At 35.7% G+C, this 19,153-nt stretch overlaps 1 protein-coding gene and 1 pseudogene across 8 annotated transcripts in view; one reads left to right on the forward strand and one right to left on the reverse strand.

Moving 5' to 3' along the window:
• COL19A1 (collagen type XIX alpha 1 chain) overlaps positions 1-19,153 on the forward strand; it is a 394,980-nt gene that overhangs the window by 37,906 nt on the left and 337,921 nt on the right. For all 8 annotated transcript variants that reach the window (XM_042986625.1, XM_042986628.1, XM_042986630.1 and 5 more), the window contains 2 exons: positions 10,935-11,058; positions 12,378-12,653. In XM_042986625.1, the coding sequence (XP_042842559.1) occupies positions 10,935-11,058; positions 12,378-12,653 (400 nt within the window). The remainder of the gene's footprint in view (positions 1-10,934; positions 11,059-12,377; positions 12,654-19,153) is intronic.
• LOC102967718 lies at positions 9,038-10,892 on the reverse strand (annotated as a pseudogene).

The raw sequence follows: 19,153 nt of genomic DNA on the forward strand, positions 1-19,153 counted from the left end.
ATTACTTAATATACAAAGAAGTAAATAAATTTATGGGCTTCATTAAGGTCTTTATTTTTCTTGACAACAAACCACCAGGGCCCAGCCATGGAAAATAAATGAGATCCACTCCCTGATTCCATCTCCCCATAAAACAACTTGATCAATAAATATTTGTATGCACTTGAAAAGGGCGGATTATGTTTTTAAGTTTTATGATTTTTCCTGGCATGACCATGCTTGCAATGTGCCCCTCCTAGAAGGGAGTATGAAAAAGCAAAGTTTATCCTTTTAAGGTAGTTCTTATTGGTTTCTCATTAATTGGGCAGGTAGGAATGTCCATTACTTGTTCAGCTGGCATCTTTCTGCACCTAAGAGACCAGACATTTCAACTTTAAGTTAACTTTGTGTATAGCTATGTTTGGCATTGATTTCAAGCCTCAGGGGATGAATGGGATAGAAACTTCCACTGATCCCCATGCCAGGAAAGCATTAATGTAGGATCAGTGCTAAGGGTTCTCCTTCCATAATCATTTGAAATAGTCACATTTATGGTCATTATTTTCACATTTTGAGGAATTACTTGTCTTTTTAGTTAGGTTACATTCTGTTGATGTTCTTCCTAACATATTAAAATCCCAATATATTTTCTAACCAGAAGGATAAACAGAGGCACTTTTTATGAGAACACTTCATGCTTTTCTTCACACTGCATAATTATTAGTATATATACTATTCTCATAATTTTTACTACTTCCTGAAAATTCCTCTCATCTTTTAAAGAAATGTTTGATGAAAAATACTAATTTTTCTAAGAAATGATCTCTAAGGAATATGGAAAAAGTATTTCTGATTGGTTGTCACCTTCTGTCATATGCATATCCTTCTTAAAACCCAACAGATTGTAGCCCCATTTTAAAGATATCATTGGGTGGTTTGTGATACTTCCTGATCTGTGCTCAAAATATGATGAGGGGAAGGAACTGTAATAATCTTCCCCTCATGGCTACTGGTCACTTAGGATGTGCAAATGTCATAATGAATGCTTTGCTCTGAGCCCAAAATATGATTTATTGTTGTTAATATTATCATGATTGTAAACATTTTAACTAATCATTTCTTGATACTAATGTTTGATATTTACTTATATTCTCCCCATTTCACCTAGTACTAAAAAAAAGTAGTTTTTTTCCTCCCTTGTAGTCCCAAAACATTAATTTTAAGTCAGGTCAGTAATTATGAGGGAAATTTTGTTCTCAACCCAGAGGATACAGGCAACTTGATATACTAGAAAAAAATGACCTGGGAATTAGAAGTTCCGAGTTCAAGTTCCATCCTGACTTCTGTCTTGCAGAGTAATGGTGGGGCAGTTATTTAACTTCTGTGGCTTTAATTTCTTATTTATGAAATGAGATGGCTGATCTAAATCACTCTTAAGGTTCCTTTCAGCATTAGGACTCTAGAACTACAGGAAACTATTGTGTGTGGCTTCTTACAACTGAAACATTTCCAAGCACCGGAAGTCTTCTGCTGAAGGACACTTTTGGTGAAGTTTCTCAGGGCAGCTGTTCTGTGTTGCTGTAGTCCGTGGAGATTTAAAGTTTCTTTTTGAAAGTAAGAACACTGTTTGTTCCTGGATTCATTTTGTGTCAGACTTTTTGATTAACCTGCTTTAAATCACATAGAGCTTGAATTTTTTTCTCTTCTGTTTTTTTGCTGAATGTGATGTGGCATAGTCTTAAAGGCCTTAACTGTAAGGCATTATGCAACTACTGGTGTTTGGCACCTGCTAGGACTGGTCATAGGTATCATTATGGATTGTCCATGAAAGGAACACAGTTTTGTTTGTGCTTCCTATATGCCAGATTAGTATCTGTCTAAAGCTTGATTTAGAGCAACAAGTCTGTCAGTGCCCCTATTTGCATGGAAATCACATTCTAGTGGTTGGAGACAGGCAATACATGTGTAAACCAATACATTTTAAAAAAAACTTTGGGTAGTTATAAGCCTATGAAGAAAAATAAAAGAAGGTAATATGTTAGGTAGTAATTGAGGTGAGAACAGCTATAGATCTTCCAGAAGAAGTGACATTAGAGCTAAGACCTGCATAGTGGGGAGAAAGTCATCTAGGTGACGACTTCTGGGAAGGACCATCCCAGGAGAGAAAACAGGAAGTACAAAGGTCTAAGACTTCAATGAGCCTGGTGTGCGTAAGGAACAAATTTCAAGTCACTGTGACTGGAGTATGAGTACCACATAGAGACTGGAATAGGAGATGATGTGTTAGAAGCAGGGGTCAGAACAGATGAAGCCTTGTGAGCCATGTGCAAGGAACCATAGACACTGTAGGAAGGCTGTAAGTAAGGGAGGGATGTGGTATGATTTACATTTTAATAGCTGAACCTAGCTGCTATGTGAGGACTAGACTGTAATGTAGGTGAAAGAACAATTAGGACACCGTCACAGGAGTCCTGGGGAGAGAAGGTGGCAGCTTGGGGTAGTGAGTGACAGTGGAACTGAAGAGAAGTGGACAGAGTCAGAATCTATTTTGATGGTAGAAAGAGTGAGACTTGCTGATGATTGGATGGGGTGTAGGAAAATCAAGGAAAGGCAAGAGTCAAGAATGACTTTTAGACTGGAAATCTGGGTGAATGGCCATGCCTTTTACTGAGATGTGAAATTCTTGTACCTTAGAGAAGGTACCTTGTACCTACCTGTTAGTAGGAAACAAAAGTCCAATTTCAGTTATTTAATTAGAGATGCCTTTAATATCTAAGTAGAGATGCCCAGTAGTAATTTAGGCATGTGAGTTGACAGCACAGGCAAGGAAAATAATCAAGTTTTATCTTGGTTGCCTCTCTCCTTTGGCATCACCTTTCTTTTTGGAACTTTCCTTCCAAACTCTCAGTGCCTTAAGGTGATGCTTGTGTTGCCCAAGGCTCAGGACAATGACATATCATTTTCTAACCCAGGGTCATTTCCTGTTCTGGATTTATTCCTTCCTCCCTCTCTATATCTTCTCTGTTAACTTCTTTGTTTTATTGTAGTCCCTATAGATCTCTGTTCTACACTTTCCAGGCGAGAATTAATTATTAGACACTTTATTAGTATTGTGAGATGAGTTTCTAGGAACTATTTTAGTGGTAACAGAGCTTATGTTTTATAAACACATGCACTTTCCAAAGAGGAAAAAATCTCTGATAGTACAGTATTAGGTGTTTTGGCTTGTCAATGAAAGTACTTCATAGTTAGGGAGAATCTCTGTGTTCACACCATGTATGCAAAAGGCAGTCTATGTAGAATCATATTTAGTAACAATTACACATACACAGAATGATTAAATGTTTCCTCCATCTCATGCCAAGATCTTTTCTGTAACATACATACCTTTTAGACGTCATCATTTTATGTATATTTCTTAAAGATTTTAAATAAATTCTGATCATGAAAGGAGTTTTCATTAATCAAGTAAGAAAGAAGATCCAGAGAATGTGGGCAGTAGGCTATTTAGACAAATACAACCCATTCTTAAAGTCCTGTACAGTGAATTCCTTATGTTAAATAAGATGTTAATATTTATCCAACTTCATGAGTATAGGTACTAGTACTTTGTAATTAGATATTCTGCTTGAAATATATGGAGAAAATATTGGGAAAAGTGTATTTTCATTTGGAATTTCTTTCATCTTAATGCCTTAGTGACTAAACCATTCTGAAGGCTTTAGGTTGGGAGTTATAGACTTCTATGATTTTTTACCTCCCATAATAGAAAAAAATAACATTTGTTATTATTATTTCTCCCTCGCCTCTGACCTTGAAGAATATCAGATTAATTTATGGTAACTTTAAAGAATAGTGTTATTTTTTCCTAATCTGAAAGTAGTAATGTTGTTTTACAAATGATCATTAATACAACTTATGCTCATTGTAAAAATTGAGGAAGTAAAGAATATATAAAGAAGAAAATATTTACAATGTCTCTTAACTTTAATAGTAAGAGGGAAGTTTTATAATGTTAAGAGCTTTATGAAATCAATTTTTTAGTGGGGTCAAATCTCACTGGTTCTCAGATCTGGACATTGCCTTCTGCCATAGCTGGTCATTATAAGGAACCCCATTTTTTATTCTCTGCCACTTCTCCTAGACTTTAATAGCATTTCTTTCCATTTTATGATTGAACAGAGGGCTATACATAGAGAACATCAGAGAGAAGGTGAAAACCTCATTTTAGATTTTTTTCAACATTGAAATCAATTACAAGTTCAAAGGAGTCTAAAGTATGTGAATACAAGGCTTCAGAGACACTCCAGATTATATCTAGAACTAGCTCTCTGAGGAGCTAGAGTAAAAAGGACTCCACGGGCAGCCAATTTCCTTTGGCACCTTTAGATAATTTGGAACGACTTTAGTTTGGTTCTCAGTGACTTTTACTTAGTCACATTAAAAAAAAATTGATTTTAGATCGAACATTTTGTTAATTTGGTATACCTCTGTTCTCATCTGTCAATGAATATTCAGGTGTTTTCATTAGTGTGAACAAAAGTAGACAATGGGAAATAAAGGATTTATTACACTTAAATTTCACTAAACTTTGAGCTCTTCATATGTAGGTTAATATTAACTTATGTGGATGAATTTTCCATTTACAGTGTTGAATTGCATGCAATGTGTATGAGGGAAGATAGAAAATATCCCAGTAAGAATTTTAGCATATATAGATAGATAGATAGATAGATAGATAGATAGATAGATATGGATGGGTTCGGAAAATAAGGATCAACAATATTTTTCTTAATGGGAATATCACTGAGTAAGCAGTGGATAGGATTTCTTATAGGAAATTACACTCCATTCAAAAATATTCAAGCATGGATATCTTACACATAACAAGCTGTCATTATATCTCTCTGGTAACAGACTAGTAATCCAATATGGCCTCTTTTATAATAGAAACTTTGGCAACACCCAGAGAAATTATTCTGTGTCACATTAAGTGTGCTTGGGTGGTATAAACAAGAAACATAGTCTGTAAGAGCTGATATATTTTGTAATGTGTTATTTTTAAAACAGAGAACTTTTTCTTCAAAATTTACAATTTGGCAAGCAAAAACATTTTTGGCCTTGAAAGTACAACATGAATTTCTGAAAAGAAAATGCAGTAATTATAAGGATTTTTATCCATTATAAACTTAGGCTAAAAAAAAAAATCAGTTTTTCTCCAAACAAAACTAAATTTATTTCAACGTATTATTTTAAGACTGCATTTGTTGTATATCAACATTATTATTAATAATATTTTGTTTTTGTTATTTTTTTCTCACAGAGGAACCTTTCATTGAATATATTTTCAATTTTTAAATTAGATCGTAAATTATTGAAAAATAATTACATTTAGTTTCATGAAATATTAAATAATTATATCAAAATTAAATGTCTTTATCTGCTTCATTTGCAGTGTTTATGAAAAATCTGAGTTGATTGCCAAAATGAAAAATCTGAACTTTTCAGATAAAATGTCTAGGTATTTGGCTTCTCTTGAAAAATGGGATGCTCTGGTAATGCTGGGCCTACACTCTTGGGTAGCAGCAAGTGGCTGGAGCTAAAGAGCAGCTGCCCCCTGTAGTTGGGTTGGGCTCTTGGTTTCCCTCAGTCCATGTGTTTCCTCTGCATAAGGATGAGTGTCGGTTGCTGTTATTAACTCACTTCTCCCTCTTTTTTCTGTTAATAAAAGTTTTTTTAAGTTTTATTTATTTTGAGAGAGACAGGGACAGCATTAGTGGGGGAGGGGCAGAGGGAGAGGGAGAGAGAATCCCAAGCAGAGCCCAACAGAGGCTCAAACTCCTGAAACTGTGAGATCATGACCTGAGCCAAAACCAAGGGTGCAATGCTTAACTGACAGAGCCACCCAGGCTCCTTTAATAAAAGCCTTAAGGGGAAAGTGAAATTTTCTTATATGCATATTTCTATCTGAGATGGAAAAACCAAAGCTAGACTGAGAGGGGTGTGCGGTTTTGTTTTGTATTCTTTTTTTAGATCACTTATATACGAATCCATTTCATTAACTGATTCATTTATTGAGTACCTACCTTGTGCAGGCACAAGGATGCTGGGAACAAAAGGGTGAATAGGATAGACGAAAAACCTCAGGAAGCTTATATTCCAGTTTCCTGGTTGGGCCCTATGGTCATGTGGTTGTGACCCTTGGTTTATATCAATCAATATGGAAAGGGTGTATATTAAGATCTTCAGAAGGATTGAGGGGAGTGGAGGATTGAGAAGAGGCCAGTGGATTAACTGATTGGGAATGCTGTATTTTTATTTTTTATTTTATTTTTTTAAAGATTTTATTTTATTTTTTTTGTTTAAGTAATCTCTACACTCAACATGAGGCTTGAATTCCCAACGCCAAGATCAAGAGTCACATGCTCTACTGACTGAGCCAGCCAGGTGCCCCTCATTAGGAATGCTTTTAAATGTTTATTTATTTTTGAAAGAGAAAGGGGAGGGGGAAGAGAGAGAGGGAGACATAGAATCTGAAGCAGGCTCCAGGCTCTGAGCTGTCAGCACAGAGCCCGACGCAGGGCTCGAATTCATGAACTATAAGATTATGACCTGAGCCAAAGTCGGAAGCTTAACAGACCGAGCCACCCAGGTGCCCCAGGAATGCTTTTAGAATGCAGGAGGATTAAGGACTAAATGGATAGTAACAATGCAGATATGCAGAGTATTCATGTAAGAAGGTTGGTGGATAGATGAGAGGGTAATATAATGGGGTAGCAAGGTTGGAGGAGGTTTGTTTTGTAGCAGGGAGAAGATATGCATATGTTTGTGAACTAAGATAAAGGGGGCATTGGAGAGGGAGAGGTTGAAGATTTGAAAGGACTTTTAATCCTCTAAAATGCAAAAATGATTGTAGAAAGGGAAATGGAGCAAAAGAGAAAAATTACAATATATTCTTAAAGACAAAAAACAGTTGGAGGGTGTTAGAACCTACATATTGCTGGGCCATAGATACTAGTGAGATGTAGGCCATTTTACCTCAGTGGACACTGAGACTCATCACTAGGGGATATCAGCCTCTGCAGGAGCTGATGAAGGGTGTGTGTGTGTGTGTGTGTGCGTGTGTGTGTGTGTGCAGTGTACCTCCTCTCTCCTCATCCAACCAGACAGAAGGTGAGATGTTTAGTAGGTTTATTATTGAGAGAAATTGAGCCAGAGAGCCTCCAGAGATGAAAGGTAAGCAGGATAGTGAAGGTAGGAAGGAGGTATGACACCAAAAACAGAGCAATGGAGCACAATTCTGTAATGAACTGTAGACCCCCACATACCCCACTGTTTCTAGAATGCCTGCATCCAGATGAAAACTTTTTATCAAGTGGGAAGTAGATTCTTCTTTGGAGAAACTGAATGTCCCTAGAGAACTAATCTTTCTATGTTCACATCTGAGGAACTCTCAGTGAAATCTGCCAGCTGATCATGCTATGCAGTGAAGTTATTCATCGACACACTGTGCCAGCATACATGAAGGCTGCTGTCAAAGTTAAATGCTTCATCCTTACATATATATGGATTATAAAAAAATCAGAAATTAGGGTATAGCTTCCAACATGGAAGAGAGAGGCCAAACTATCAAACAGGAAAAGCTAACCAGAGTGAAATGAAGATAGTCAAGGATGCAGAGAAAAACATTTAAAAGCCGACCTAATTGATTATGTCAGGGGTTTAAAATATTGCATTCAGGATATTTTTAAAAAGAGAACACAAGAGCATCTTGGAAATAAGAAAATAACAAAAATTGGTGTTGAATAGATGGATTGGAAAACAAATCAGGGAAATATCTCGGAAAGTAGAATAAATAAGGAGGTGAAAAAATGTAAGAGAAAGGGTAAGGAAACTGCATGGGTGGTATTATAGGTGTTAAACAGTTGTCTAAAAAAGGAGTTCCTAAAAGAGGGAATAAGAGAATATTATATGGAGAAAAGAATAAAAACTTACATTTTTTTGGTGATGTATAGCTCATATTGGAAGATGTGTTCAATACAAAGAATAGAAGAAAAATCCCAGGAAATAGTGTTGTCAAATTCCAAAACACTTGCAATAAAGATATGATCCTGAAACCATGAAGGTAGAGAATGGGATAAAGGAGGCAGGAAATTTGAAGACAGGTAAAGACACAAGTTACTGCATGTAGGGGGTGGGTAGGGATCTGCTGTGTGGATTGAGGTTTCCTTTTTTTTTAATGTTTATTTATTTATTTTGAGAGAGAGAAAGAGAGAGAGAGAGAGAGAGAGAGATAAAGAATGAAGAGGGGAGGAGGGGTGAGAGAGGGAGACAGAGAATCCCAAGCAGGCTCTGTGCTGCTTGACATGGGGCTCGAACTCATGAACCATGAGATTATGACCTGGGCCTAAATCAAGAGTCAGACACTTAACTGATTGAACCACCCAGGTATACCGATGTTTCCTTTTTAAAAGGAATTTTGATGCAACTAACTAGTTCAAAAGTTTTATTTGGAAGCTTACGATTTGGCATCACCTCTCACCTCTGTCTGTACTCTTCTTCAGATTTATAGGTGGTCCCAAAGAGAAATGGCAGATGTTAAAGCCCCATTGTTTTATTTACTTACTTATTTATTTATACATAGGAGTTTTTATTAAACAATTTTATATGCTTCTGAAATTACATAATTTTTTTTGAAGTTTTATAGATAATAAAAGAGAATATGCAGATACATTTTAGCACATACAGGGGCTTGAGGCTACTTTGTGTAAAGACTCTTGTCTGGTGTAGAGAAGGTGATCAGTTTAATAATGTAAAACAAAACAGAAAAAACAATCACCCTGAAGCCCCTCTTACTGGTCAAAGTAATGTTCTACCCAGGCTTCTTACCTGATCATCTGGCTCTTTTACATATACACAGTCTTCACTTTTCCAGTGAGCATTTATTCTTAGTTAAGCCATGATTGAGGATCCCAAGGTGGGGATCACCATGTACCCAGGTCCCCCTTCACCACCCTTGGAGAAGAATGGAGGACAAAGGAGAGGTGGGTGAGTCAATTCAGATCATCCCAGGAAACGTGCCTAATGCCAGGCCATCATCCCAGGGTGACACCCAGGATACGGGACAGATTGTGTACACACACCCAATACTATTTTGCACATGGAGACATCATCCCCACGAGCAGTCATTGTCTTCTCACAATGGTGGAAGGACAGGCAGTTCTGCCAGCGGTTCCTGGTCCGGTACTGGTTGGGGAAGTGACTGTCAAAAGGGGCAGTCTGATAATTCTTGATTTGGGTCTTGATATCTTCCACCGTGGTGCTGCCTCCCTAAAGACATCCCTGAAGCAGCTCACGGCTCAGTGTGACTCAGAAAAGAAGCCAGAGTCAGACAGGAAGCAGAATTAAGCATTTTGTTTGTTTTTAAATGAACAATGTTACTTAAACTGGTACAGTAATGGTCATTGTGAAATTCAGTTTAATAATGGTGACTTTATAGGGGTTCCTGGGTGGTTCAGTCAGTTAGGCAACCAATTGTTCATTTTGGCTCAGGATACGATCTTACAATATTTAAAACATATAAGTGTTTTAAATAAACATTTAAAAATAATGGTGACTCTATAGAGAAAATTCCATTTTAGAAATTTTGTTTTATTGTGATGGAATAAAAAAATCATTCATTAATCACTTGCTCACTTAAGAGAGGATATAATATATAAATGCAATAAAGTCAAGTTGCCTCCCTTTTAAATAGATTGTCAAAAAGATAAAGTTGTATGTATATATATGCATGTAGACATAAATGGGTGTCTGTGTTTAACCAATAAGCAAATAAGAACTTTAGGCCAGTACAGCTGTTTTCTTATTTTTCCCTGATTTCTCTACCTTATTATGACTTGGTTTACAACACAGAGGGTAGAACCAAAATTTCAGAATGCTCCGTGACAGTTTGCTTGTCATTTTCAGTGGGTGGTCATCAGTTTCAGTAGACCTTAGTGTAAAGTTCAGAGTTAGTAGTTACCATTTCAATGTATAGTGTTACGTTTATATAAACAACCGTTGGCTATGTTAGTCCTTAAGAGAATTCTTACCTACTATTCCTCATGATTTTTTAAAAGAAAAGCATGATTCCTGTCTTGCAGAGTTTTTATGTACAATGCAGATAAATTTAAAAGTCAGGTGGTAGGAATGTATTTCTTCTTGTTTTCCAATGAAAGTCTAAATTTGAGATCTGTTCATTTTGAATTTTTTTCCCTGAGTTTCCTCATGGGCTGGTGAGACCAATATTTTGAAACAAGATTGAGGGAGAAAGATATTTGGATTGTCTTTTGGCTTCTCTCTGCTACCTAGAAAGAATTTGCTAGTTATATTTTTTGTAAGAATGAAAACTAAGCTAAAACCTCTTTAGTTTATTTTTCAGTATGAGTCTTAAATGGATACTAGAAAATCAGTCTTAGGAACTCATTTGCAAGAATTTAACATGATAAAACTTCTTTGGAAAATATACATTTAATTGTTAGCGGTGTGCTCTATAGTTCTGCCTATAGACAAAACAGAGGGGTACTATTTATTTCCATTATAAATCTCTAGTGTTTGCCAGACAGCAGGGAAATCTGATAGTCTCCTCTGTTGAAACATCTTGTTGAGTCAGGGAATATCACTGCATAGTGCTTTAGCCCTATTCCCTTGCTCTTACACACCCCAAACTTTAGCAATCTTTTACCAGACACTTTCTAAAAAGGGAGAGAACAAGGATTAAAAACTGCATAGGTACTGTAGGTATGGATGCTTCCATATGTCCAATAGGTAGATTACTATAAAAATGCGTCATAAGTTATAAGTTCATTGAGAAAAATACGACTGAAATATTGTGTTACAAAAACCTTCATATCTAGATTTTCTTTCCTCTTCATCTTCAGTCTTCTCACAATGGTTCTTTGTTTTCCTCCCCCCAGTAAGATATTTCCCAAAGGCCTTCCTGACGAGTATGCCATAGCAGCTGTGTTTCGTGTGCGCAGAAGCACCAAAAAGGAACGGTGGTTCCTGTGGCAGGTGTTAAACCTGCAGAATCTGCCACAGGTAAGGAGCCATAGTGTTGTGCCGGTTAGTTTTCCCTTATGTGATTACGCCAGGTGAATCTTGGAACAGTGTGCACAAATTTGGAAGCAGATGTGGTGTCCAAATAGTCTTTTAAAGGATTCATCAGGAGGGAAATGCAAATATTCTCATAGGATGATTTTGTTGAGATCTGTAATATGAGAGCATGGTGGGTGAGACAAGGTTATTTTTTTATTTGTTTGTTTCCACTTCTAGATTCATATTTTGTCTAAAGATACTCAAATGGCCCTTCTTTCACAACTGCTTCATTGACACTAAGTCCATCTCACTAATAACTTCTTTATTTCCTATAATTTCTGATATGTATTATTTTTAAAGCTGTTCGTTGTTTCATCTGAAAGTCCTTAGTGAATGAAGAACCAGGATATAAATATTGATTCCATCAATAAAAAGTTACTGAACACATGCTGTATGCTACTTGGTGACAAAGATAAGATTTTAACAAGCGTAATTCCTTTCTCGGGGAGCATAAGGCCTAAGGGGATGTCATCTAGGAGAACAATATGCTAGAGCATAATCATAGTGCGACAGGTGCAGTGGTAGAGGTAAGCTCAGAGCTGGGTGTGGACTACGAGAACATAGAAAGGACAGCTTCCCAAAATGGGGCACACGGAGAACAGGAATGTAGGAATACTTATGGAAGAGATGTCATTTGGGCAGAAAGATGAGAGTGCAAGGACTCCAGGGCGGGAGATGAACCTCAGTATTACTTATTGGCACCTTACATTTGTGTTTATTTCTGTACATATCCACTGACATGCTTTTTATTTCACTGGTCTTTTAATCTGTTAATACAGTCACAATTTTATGGTGGAAAAATGAAATGAACTGAAAAAGTACATCCTTTATGAAAATGCATTCTTTTCTGCACCATGCAAATCATCAAAGTTTCAAGAAGTTGATCTCAGTTTCCATGCTAAGAGAAGTAATCCTATTCTTATGCTTTTTAAATTAAGTAACATTTAATTCTTGAATTACTCATACAGAATTATATATATACTTAGATACATACATACACACATATAAATATATACTCTCAGATGTTCTCTCAAGAAAGGAACATATGACATTCACCAGAATACCCCATATTTGAAACATTTTTGTAGCTGGATATTTGTTGTTCTTTTATATTAACAAGTCTGGTGGACCCAGGTGTCATCTAAAACATTTTACTAAGTCCTTCGGTTATACTAACATGCATTTCTGATTTTTTATTTGTGTGCTTTAGTAATTTTGAATACTGGTTTTAAAACACTTAAAGCTAATTTGCATTTTTGCAGATTTCTATAGTCGTTGATGGTGGAAAGAAAGTGGTGGAATTTATGTTCCGAGCTGCTCAGGGAGATGTGTTGAACTACATTTTTAAAAATCGAGAACTCCGTCCTTTGTTTGATCGTCAGTGGCATAAACTTGGCATTGGTATACAATCCCGGGGCATTTCACTCTATATGGATTGTAATTTAATTGCAAGCCGGCATATAGATGAAAAGAACGCTGTGGACCTTCGTGGAAGGACTGTTATTGCTGCACGAGCTTCCGATGGCAAGCCTGTGGACGTGAGTTGTGATGTTGGTTATGAAAGAGAACTAGTAAAACTTCTAAATTAGATACCTTATTAAAACCTTCTTTCTTTAATTACTTTGTAATACATTCCCTTCTCAACACTTTTTAAATTAGCCATCAGATGTGTGAAGCATTGCCATGTATTTCCAACTGTATTTTCACATATATTATCTTCTCTCTGTTTTCACCCATTTTCTCTAGCCTGTGAATTTAAAAGAACTAGGTCATGCCTTAAAAAATGAGGTTGTTACAAGTAAAGCTTAGTAAAAATTGACAATATGATACAAAAAGTAGCTTGAATAAGCTTATATGTTTTGAATAGAAAAGACTGGAAAAAGATGAACTTTAAATTAAATGGTTCCAGATTATCTGATGTTTCCACTCAAGAACAATAGGCTATTTATTCATCTTCAGAATAGCAATTGTTTTGTATTGCAGACTATTTTTCATAAGCCTATGATGGTTTTTAAAGTTCTGCTGTGACTGAAATATAACCACTAATTGTATCAGTAGGTCATTTGGATGATAACAATGTCTTGTAAAATCCTTTCATTTGAATAGGTCCTTTAAAAACTATATTTGATGCTCAAGTGATAATAGATTTATTATTAATTTCCCTAAAGAAGAAGGCCTATAAACCTAAAAAAGTGAGATATATCTAAATTTCATGACTTTACATTTTCTTATGGGTAGAATGATGGGGAAACCCATAAAAATAATCTGAATGCAGGTCACCAATGGGAATTGCTAATAGTGTTAACACAGAACACTTAATAGCTCAATTTTGTTTCAAAAGCACAATTCTGTACAAATACATATTTGGGCAGTGTATTTTTTCTAAATGCCCATGTGGAAGGAATCAATATAGATAGATGATTAATAGATGGATAAAGTTAATATATGTGTGTATATATAGTCAGTAAAATATATATAGTGTATATAGTCAATAAAATATTTTTAAAGTGTTTTCTGTTAGAGACATTGAATGAATCAGTGAGAATGTCATAACTGGAGCTCAGTAATGATCAGCAAAATAGGCAGAGTAGGAAAAATGAATCCTGGAGGCAAGACATCATGGCATTATGGAGAGTAAGATGGTTTGAAGATCAGACAGATGAGGTTGTAAATCCTAGCTCGTCTCCTTAACTCTAATGATCTGCTGATTTATTTCGTTAGCTGTTAATTTATCTGGGTCTCAGTATTCTCAATTAAAAAATATTGTTGGTAGAGTTACTTAGTTACAATTGTATAGAGTATGTGCAGTAGTGCCTAATATGTAGTTAGTTTCCTGTATATTCATTTGTTTCTTCAGGACCAGACACTCCACTCAACCCTTCCCTAGGAGAATGGGGAAAAAAACAAAAAACAAAAAAACTTCTCTTGCTCTCAAGAGATCTTGAAGGCTAATGGAAGGATCAAAGACTATGTCTGTAAATTGTGGCTGCCAATAATAATAACAGTATTAATTGTAATACAACAGTATAGACAGACCTTTCAGAAAGGTCTCTCCAAAGGCAAGGGAGGAAGTGGAGACTGAGACTGCCAGTTAGAAAGAACATCAGTGATGTAAATTTCAGCAGTAGGTGTAGTGTAGGTAGATAGGAGTCCATTCAGGGAATTCTTGCAATAGTAGTAGAGAGTGATACCCGCTGCAAGTACCAAAGTTTAAGGCTGGAGTTTGGGATTAGAACCTCTTATAGGATTAGTGAGAGCAAGGCTTTGTTTTCAGAAGAACTGGAAGAACTAAGAACACACTGAGATAAATTCATAACCTTTGTAGGGAGGTAGCAGTGAGAGAGGAACAAGCTGTTTCAAGACCAGGGTCCAGGCTCAGAGCTCACCCTCTGAAAGCTGAGTGCTGTGTCATGTGTCTTACTAACTTCTCATCCAAGAGAATAATTAAGCTCAGAACCTGAAGCTGACAAATATCAGGTGTGTCCTCTAGAAAGACATAATGTAAAAATTATAGTATTACAATGGTTTTTTAGTTAGTGTGACATCTTACTTCATTTGAAGGTAAAATTAAAGCCATACCCAAAATGAGAGGACAGAGGAATATGTCCCAAATGAAAGAACAGGACAAAATGACAGCAAGAGACCTAAGTGAAATGGAGATAAGTAATATGCCTGATAAAAAATTTAAAGTAATGGTGATAAAGATACTCACTGGGTTTGAGAAAAGAGTGGAAGACCTCATTGAGACCCTTAACTAAGAGACATAAATCATTAAAAAAAAAAACCCGAAAACCAGAGATGAAGAGCTCAATAACCTAAATTAAAAATTCACTAGATGGAATACATTGTAGACTAGAGGAAGCACAAGAACAGATCAGTGACCTGGAGGACAGATTAATGGAAAGCAATCAAGTTGAACAGGAGAGAGGAAAAAAATAATAATAAAAAAATAAAAATACACTTAGGCAACTTAGTGACATCATCAAGTGTAATAACATTAACATTATAGGAGTCCCAAAAGGAAAAGAGAGAAAAAAGGGATTAGAAAATTTATTTGAAGAAATAATAGCTGAAAACTTCCTGAATCTGGGAAGGAAACAGAAATCCAGATCAAGGAGACACAGAGACCCCAGCAAAATCAACCCAAGACACATCATAATTAAAATAGCAAAAAGTAGTGATAAAGAGAGTACTCTAAAAGCAGCAAGAGAAGGGGCACCTGGGTGGCTCAGTCAGTTAAGTGTCTGACTTCAGCTCAGGTCATAATCGCACGGTTCATGGGTTCCTGAGTTCACGCCCCACGTCAGGCTCTGTGCTGACTGCTCAGAGCCTGGAGCCTGCTTTGGATTCTGTATGTCCCTTGCTCTCTCTCTGCCCTTCTCCCATTTATGCTCTGTCTCTCTGTCTCTCAAAAATAAATGTTAAATAAATAATAAATAGATAAAAATAAAAGCAGCAAGAGAAAAGAAAAAAGTTACATACCCGGAAAATTTCATAAGGCTATCAGCTGATTTTCAGTAGAAACTTTGCAGGTCAGAAGAGAGTGCCATTTTATTCAAAGTGATGAAAGAAAAAAACCTGCTGCCAACAATATTCTATCCAGCAAGGCTATCATTCGGAGTAGAAAGAGAGATGAAGAGTTTCCCAAACAAACAAAAGTTAAAGGAATTTATGACCACAAGGCCAGTCCTACAAGAAATGTTAAAGGGGACTCTTTAAGTGGAAAGAAAAGACCAGAAGTAGGAGTAAGAAAAGTAGGAAACACAAGAGCAATCAAGTCAATTATATCTCTGAAAATCAGTCAAAGGATTAATAAATAGAAGGATGTAGAGTATGACACCATATACCTAAAATGTGAGGGGGAGAGGAGTAAAGAATGGGTTCAAATTTAAGTGACCATCAACTTAATATAGACTGCTATAAGCATAATATATACAAACCTGATAGTAATCCCAAATCAAAAACCAATAATATATATGCAAAAATTAAAGGAATGGAATCCATGCATATCACTAAAGAAAGCCAGCAAACTGAGAAAGAATAAAGCAAGAGAAGAAAGGAACAGAGAAGAACTATAAAAATAACCACAAAATAAGTGGTTATAAAACAAAATGGCAGTAAGTACATACCTATCCATAATTACTTTGAATGTAAATGGACTAAATGATCCAGTCAAAAGACACAGGATGATGGAATGGATAAAAAAACAAGACCCATCTGTATGCTGCCTACAAGACACTCACTTTAAGCCTAAAGACACATGAACATTGAAAGTGGGAAGGGGCAGAAAGGCATTTATCATGCAAACAGAAGTGAAAAGAAAGATAGCAATATTTCTATCAGACAAAATAGACTTTAAAACAAAAACTAAAAAAGACAAAGAAGGACACTATATAATCATAAAGGGAGCAATCCAACAAGAAGATATAACTGTAAATATTTATGCACCCAATATGGGAGACCCCAAATACAGAAAGCAGCTAATCACAAACATAAAGGAAGTACTCAATAGTAATAAAATAATAATAGGGGGCTTTAAGATCTCACTAACATTAATAGATAGATCATCCAAACAGAAAATTAACAAGGAAACAGGGGCTTTGGATGACACAGTGGACCTGATCAATCTAACAGATATATTCAGAATGTTCCATCCTGAAGCAGTATAGTACACATTCTTCTCAAGTGTACATGGAACATTCTCCAGAAGAGATAGCATATTAGGCCACAAAACAAGTTTCGACAAACTCAAAAAGATCAAAGTCATACCATGCATCTTTTCTGACCACAATGCTATGAAACTAGAAATCATTCACAAGAAAAAAATGTGGAAAAAAACACAAATACATGGAAGTTAATAACATGCTACTAAAAAAAAAAAATGGGTCACCCAAGAAATCAAGGGGAAATAAAAATACATGGAAACAAATGAAAATGAAAAAACAGTGGTCCAAAATCTTTGCGATGCAGCAAAGTGGTTCCAAGAAGGAAGTTAACAGCAATGCAGGTCTACCTCAAGAAGCAAGAAAGTATCAAATAAGCAAAATAACCTTACATACAAAGCAGCTATTTTCTTCCATCAAACCAGACAGAAGAAAATAATAAATATTAGAGCAGAAATACACAAAATAGAAACTAAAACACAATAGATCAATTAAACTAGGAGCTGGCTCTTTGAAAAGATCAACAAAATTGATAAACCTCTAGCTAGACTCATAAAAAAAAAAAAGAGAACAAGAGAGAGAACACTCAAACAAAATCAGAAATGAAAAAGGAGAAATAAAAACTGATACCACAGAAATACAAATTATTGTAAGAAAATATGAAAATTATATGTCAACAAATTGGACAATTTAGAAGAAATGGATAAATTCCTAGAAAAATATAACCTTCCTAAACTGAAGTAGGAATAGAAAATTTTAACAGACCAATGAAATTGAATCAGTAATCCAAAAACCGCTTCACAAGTGAATTTTACTGAGACTTTAAAGAAGAGTTAATACCAACTGTTCTCAAACTATTGCAAGATGTAGAAGAAGGAAAATTTCCAAATTCATTCCATGAGGCCAGCATTACCCTAAAACCAAAAGCAGATAAAGACACTACAAAAAAAGAGAACTACAGGCCAATATCTCTGATTAAAATTGGTGGAAAAATCCTCAACAAAATATTAGCAAATTGAATCCAATAATACATTTTAAAAAATCACACACCACCATCAAGTGGGATTTATTCCTGGGATGCAAGAGTGGTTCAGTATTTGCAAATCAATGTGATACATCATATCAACAAGACAAAGGATAAAAAGCATATGAGCATTTTAGTAGATGCGGAAAAAGCATTTGACAAAGTACAATCTCCATTCGTGATAAAAACCCTCAACAAAGTAGGTTTAGAGGGAACAAACCTCAATATAATAAAGGCCATGTATGACAGACCCACAGCAAACATCATACTTAATGGTGAAAAGTGGAGAGCTTTTCTTCTAATCTCAGGAACAAGACAAAGTTACTCACTCCCGCCACTTTTATCAACATGGTACTGGAAGTCCTAGCCACAGGAGTCAGATAAAGAAAAAGGAATAAAAAGCATGCAAATTGGTAAGGAAGAAGTAAAACTTTCACTATTTGCAGATGACATGGTAATATATATATAGAAAATTCTAAAGACTCCAAAAATCTACTAGAACTGATAAATGAATTCAGTATGGTTATAGAATACAAAATCAACATATAGAAATCTGTTGCATTTCAATACACTAATAATGAAGAAGCAGACAAAGAAATTAAGAGTACAGTACCATTTACAATTGCATGAAAAATAATAAAATTCCTAGGAGTAAACTTAACCAAGGAGATGGAAGACATGAACTCTGAAAACTATAAAACACTGATGAAAGAGATTGAAGATGACACAAACTAATGGAAAGATAGTCCGTGTTTGTGGATTGGGAGAATAAATACTGTTAAAATTTCCATACTACCCAAAGCAATCTATAGATTTAATGCAATCCCTATCAAAACACCAAGAGCATTTTTCACAGAACTGGAACAAATAATCCTAAAATTTGTATGGAAGCACAAAAGTCCCTGAATAGCCAAAGTTATCTTGAAAAAGAAGAACAAAACTGGAGGTATCACAATTCCAGATTTCAAGAAGCACTTAAAAACTGTACTAATCAAAACACTATGGTACTGCACAAAAATAGACTCATAGATCAATAGAACAGAAAAGAAAGCCCAGAAATAAACTCACAATTATATTGTCAAGTAATCTTTAACAAAGGAGGCAAGAATATGCAATGGGAGAAAGTCTCTTCAACAAATGGCATTGGAAAAACTGGACAGCCACGTGCAAAAGGATGAAACTGCACCGCTTTCTTGTATCATACATAAAAATAAACTCAAAATGGGTTAGGGACCTAAATGTGAGACCTGAAACAATAAAAACCCTAGAAGAGAGCACAGGCAGTAAGTTCTTTGACATTGTCCACAGCAACATTTTTCTAGACATGTCTCCTGAGGCAGGGGAAACAAAA

This window comes from Panthera tigris, chromosome B2 (genome assembly GCF_018350195.1).
Source record: "Panthera tigris isolate Pti1 chromosome B2, P.tigris_Pti1_mat1.1, whole genome shotgun sequence".
Lineage (NCBI taxonomy): Eukaryota > Metazoa > Chordata > Mammalia > Carnivora > Felidae > Panthera > Panthera tigris.